The following is a 4,011-nucleotide window of genomic DNA, read 5'->3' as shown; positions in this document are numbered from 1 at the left end:
CCTCCACGCAAGACGAGCTGCTATTAATAACTCTGAGTCCCCTCTCCCCTCCTTCCTGCCGCTCTAACTCTGGACAGAGCTGTTGTTTTTGGCTGGCTCCCTGGGGTGTCCCTGAGTGACTTGGGGGAGCTCCTGTGGGTGACAGCTTTCTCATGGCGCAGCTCTGCACCTGGCCCAGTGACTGGGGGCAGGTAGTCTGGGAAGATCAGGTACTCCACGATACCGCCGTGCCCTCCGGTTGCTGGCGCCTCCTCCTCCCAGCTGTCCGTCTGTTCCTCTGTCCATCTGTCTACATGCTGACTGGACATCACCCCTCTGCTCAGCCCGCATTCCCCCTCTCCCCCAAGAACGAGGCCAGGCTCCCGAACTTCTGGCAGAGCTTTGGACAAACTTCCCTCTGACCCGCCCCCTCCTCCCTGCTTCTCTCTCTCCTCCCTCCCTCCCGGCCTCCCTGCCTGCCTCTTGTGACTGCTGTTGCAGCGGCTGCCTCCTCCTCCTCCCTCCGCGTCTGCAGCGTGACTGGAAATAGGCTGAATTAATCAGCAGATTGAAGCTCCGCCGTGCTGCTGCGCCTGACCCTCTGCAGCGCCGTGCTCCCCGCTCACAGCTCCAGTGCTCACCCCTCTTCTCTCACTCCTTCTCTCTAGTCTCTCTCTCCTTCTCTCTCTCTGAGGGCGGTGTCGGAAGCCACTGTAGCTGACGCCTGCGGCTCAGGCTCTGCCCATGCTCTTTAAGCAGACAGAGCTATGGATGCCCCATCAGGGCAAACCCGACAAAGTGAGTATGCCCGCGGCTTTTCCATCTCTCTTAGGAATGCCTTGTTCCATGTTCCATGCTTTGTGCGGGCATCTTGGGGTTCGTGGCTGTCATAAAAGTGCTGAAGACAATGCAGAGCCGGAGGCAGCTCAAAGGAGCATCGGGTAACCAGGACCTTGGAAGGAGACTGGAAATGAGACCCAGAAAGCCAGTGTGTCTCGGGAGTAGCCGTGTGTCCGAGCCACCTAGAGCAGGACTAGGCCCGAGCCTCCCAGAGGAGCATCCCGCCAGGACCCGTGTGGAAGCCCGGGGCCACTGAGGGGCTTGTCTCGCTGGACCACGTGGGCAACTGAGGCAGGAGCCCGAGGGCTGGGATGATCTCTCAGGCGTTGGTGGCTGCAGGAGGTGGGGAAGGTGGTGGACGAAAGCGCCCAGGTCTGCGTACACGAGCCAGGAAGCGTAAGGAAGAGGAGGCAGCAGCTTTGCTTGAGGCTTCGGTCTGCCTGGTGACAGCCAGAGCGCCCTGGGTCTGGCCAGACTCCGAGTGTACAGTGGCTAAGTTGTGTGGAGTCCAGCTTGGTGTCCTCTCTCCACCAGCACTGACCAGGAACGCTGAGGATGGGGACTAGGGAAGGGCTCCAGCAGCTCTAATGAATGGTTAACTGCTGTCGTCAAGGCCTCAGGTCAAGGTCTCAACTTGTACTCTCTCTACGGAGCCTCGGGACCTGGATTCTGTGGCTCCCCAGCCCCCTGGAGTAGGCGGGAAAGCCCTGCTGTACCCAAAGCACCTCTGAGGAGCCCCGACAGGACGGGTGGGCGGATTCTGGCTCTGAGTCACCTGTGAAACCTGACCAAGGTGAGCACAGGAGAGCCCAGGTGTGCCGGTCCTCGAGGTTCTCCTTAGGCTGTTCAGATGCTCGGCCCTGGGCTCCAGAGCTGGTCCCGCTTAGTGGCAGTCAGAGTCCCTGTGGTTCTGCAGCTAGATCCACTTCACCATCTTTCGTGCCCCCAAAGCCCAGGCCCTGCCAGCGCCTCCCTCTGATGAAAGAATAAGAGAACAAGGCAGCTCCTGGTGGCGTGCTGCCAGCCTCCCTCCTGGTCAGACCTCTGAGGGCCCAGAACTCTCTCCTCGGCTGAGCCTGAGCAAGTGAAGCTGCCTGAAAAGCATCTGTTAATTTTGCATGCTGGGCCTGCCCTCCCTCTGGTGCAGGGACCCCGTTCCTTGCTCAGGAATGTCTGGTGGGACCTGGCCATGGGGTGGGTGAGTTCTGAGCATTCAGGAAGCAGGAAGACTCTCTTGTTACTGTGGGGTTTCAGTTAGGACCAGGGCAGTTCCCTTCACCCTTCTTGGTCCCAGCAGGCAAAAAGAAAGCCTCTGAATGTGCATATCTGCATGGGGACTTATTTCTTAGGTGTTCGGAACTGTACCCAGACCCTTCCTGCAGTCTCTCCACCAGTGCCAGGCCCAGGCCCAGGCCCAGGCCCAACGGGGTGCCCAACCTAACTCCTGCTTGGAGAAAGGCTTGCAGAACCTGCCTCCCCCAGTGGTTCTGAAGTTCCCGCAGAGAGGACGAAGGTCTCTGGCAGGTTCTTTGGCTTTTGCTCTCACTTCTCCTGGGGAAGGTCTGAGGCACAGCAAGTAAAACCGTGATTTGACCCCTCTCTGGCTGTCCTGCTGGAGAGGCCGAGATGAACGGCCTCTGCAGTGGGAGAAGCTCAGGCAAGGGCCATGGGGAGCAGCCTGGTCCAAAAGGCTGTGTCCTCGCCGCGGGGCCAGCCTGTGCGGGCAGGCGCTTCCTCCGGGTGGCATGTAATTACAGAATGGCTTCGTTTTCCTCTGCTGTGCTGTCTTTAATCGCCAGTCTGGAGTCAGTGCCCCTGGCCAGACACAACATGCGGGGGCAGATGTATGCAGGCGGCTCTGCAGGCACCCTGCTCTGGGAGCATCTGCCACCCTCTGGCCCATGCTTCCCTCGCCTGGAGAGGAGTGGGGGGCAGCTTCTAGGTACCCCGCGGCAGAGAGAGCAAGAGATGAGGCGATGGCTGAGTGCAGGGAGTAGGTCTGAATCTTGGGCAGCCTGGAACAAGGCAGCAGAGGTCTGGACAACCACCACGTGGACCATGGGAACCAATGGTGTCTAAGACAGGGCTAGACAAGGACGCCTCCCTGGCTGTCCGGCTGTCTCCCTCCACCCCACCCTAGCCTTTTCTACGCCGTTGCCCATCCAAGCCTGGTCCTGGTTCCAGGCTGTGTAGCTCCCCAGGTGAAACTGCGGCCCTCCCTTTTGCGCTCCCTCCCAGTCCCCATCTCCTGGGTTTGCAGGGCAGCTCTCCCCACCCCCTGCCTCCAGCGTTTTCCTGCTCCATCATTTGTGGAGGCCTGGCCCAGGCACGTCCACCCTGGGAACTCTCGCATCCCGTCCTGTGAAGGAGGAAGCTCTCCCTCAGGCTTGGCTGAGTGGTAATGGACCCTGGCCCTCTTGGAGCTGCCTGAGTCCACTCGGTGGGAAGAGCTGGCGTCCCCTCTGGCCCAGCCCTGAGATGTGAGAAGGCCTCTTCCTTTTTGTCTGTCTCCCTTTCTCCCGGAAGGGGAAGGCTTTCGTTCCCTTTGAGTCAGGAACTCGGCAGGCAGTGGTGCAGGCCTTAAGGAACCTGGTGAGCATTTGTCCTGTACCGTGGTCCCTCAGGGAGGGACCCCAGGAAGAGCTAGGTGTTTTGGAGAACAGCGTTTGCCCCTGCTCGGAGGGCTGTTTCCTCCTGAGCTGAAATTGCCAGTTTATCCCCTCTGGGAAGAGGCAGCTCTTATCTTCGTAATCCCCCAAAGCCACTGTGGAGAGCAGGGATTAGGTGAGATTTAGGCAAGGGAGCTTGGAAGTCTTGGGGCCGGGCCCACTCTGGACGTTGGTCCTCATCCCTCAGGCCAGCACAGGGGCTCCATACTGGTGTCTCCATGGCGCCAGGTCTGCTACCGCAGGGTTCTGCCCTGCACACCCAGCAGCTCCTCGAGGTCTGTGAACTGCAACGGCCAAGGCAGTGTTGTGAGGGGTGAACGTGGGGATAGGTAGGGAAGAGGAAGTGTAGAAGGCTTGCACAAAGCCGGTGCAGGGCCCTGGGGAGGGCAGGTCTGTGGGCCAGGGAACAGAACGGGGAGAGCGGTGAGGTGAGGTGGCGGGGGCATCCCTGTTCCAGCCCTTGGTCGCGACTCAGTCCTGCTCTGGTGCCTCAGGTCTGGAATTCGCTCCTCTTGCTCAGCAG

The 4,011-nt window shown here is 60.1% G+C and overlaps 1 protein-coding gene across 1 annotated transcript in view; it reads left to right on the top strand.

Moving 5' to 3' along the window:
- Nucleotides 1-556: 556 nt before the first annotated feature.
- TMEM94 (transmembrane protein 94) overlaps nt 557-4,011 on the top strand; it is a gene marked incomplete in the record, with an annotated part of 20,709 nt that continues 17,254 nt past the window's right edge. Inside the window, 1 exon segment of the mRNA XM_014586768.2 lies at nt 557-777. Within this exon segment, the coding sequence (XP_014442254.1) occupies nt 724-777 (54 nt within the window).

Source organism: Tupaia chinensis, unplaced genomic scaffold, assembly GCF_000334495.1.
Source record: "Tupaia chinensis unplaced genomic scaffold, TupChi_1.0 Scaffold000159_1, whole genome shotgun sequence".
Lineage (NCBI taxonomy): Eukaryota > Metazoa > Chordata > Mammalia > Scandentia > Tupaiidae > Tupaia > Tupaia belangeri.
The sequence above is the reverse complement of the archived record's forward strand: the minus strand, read 5'-3'. Positions and strand labels throughout refer to the sequence as shown.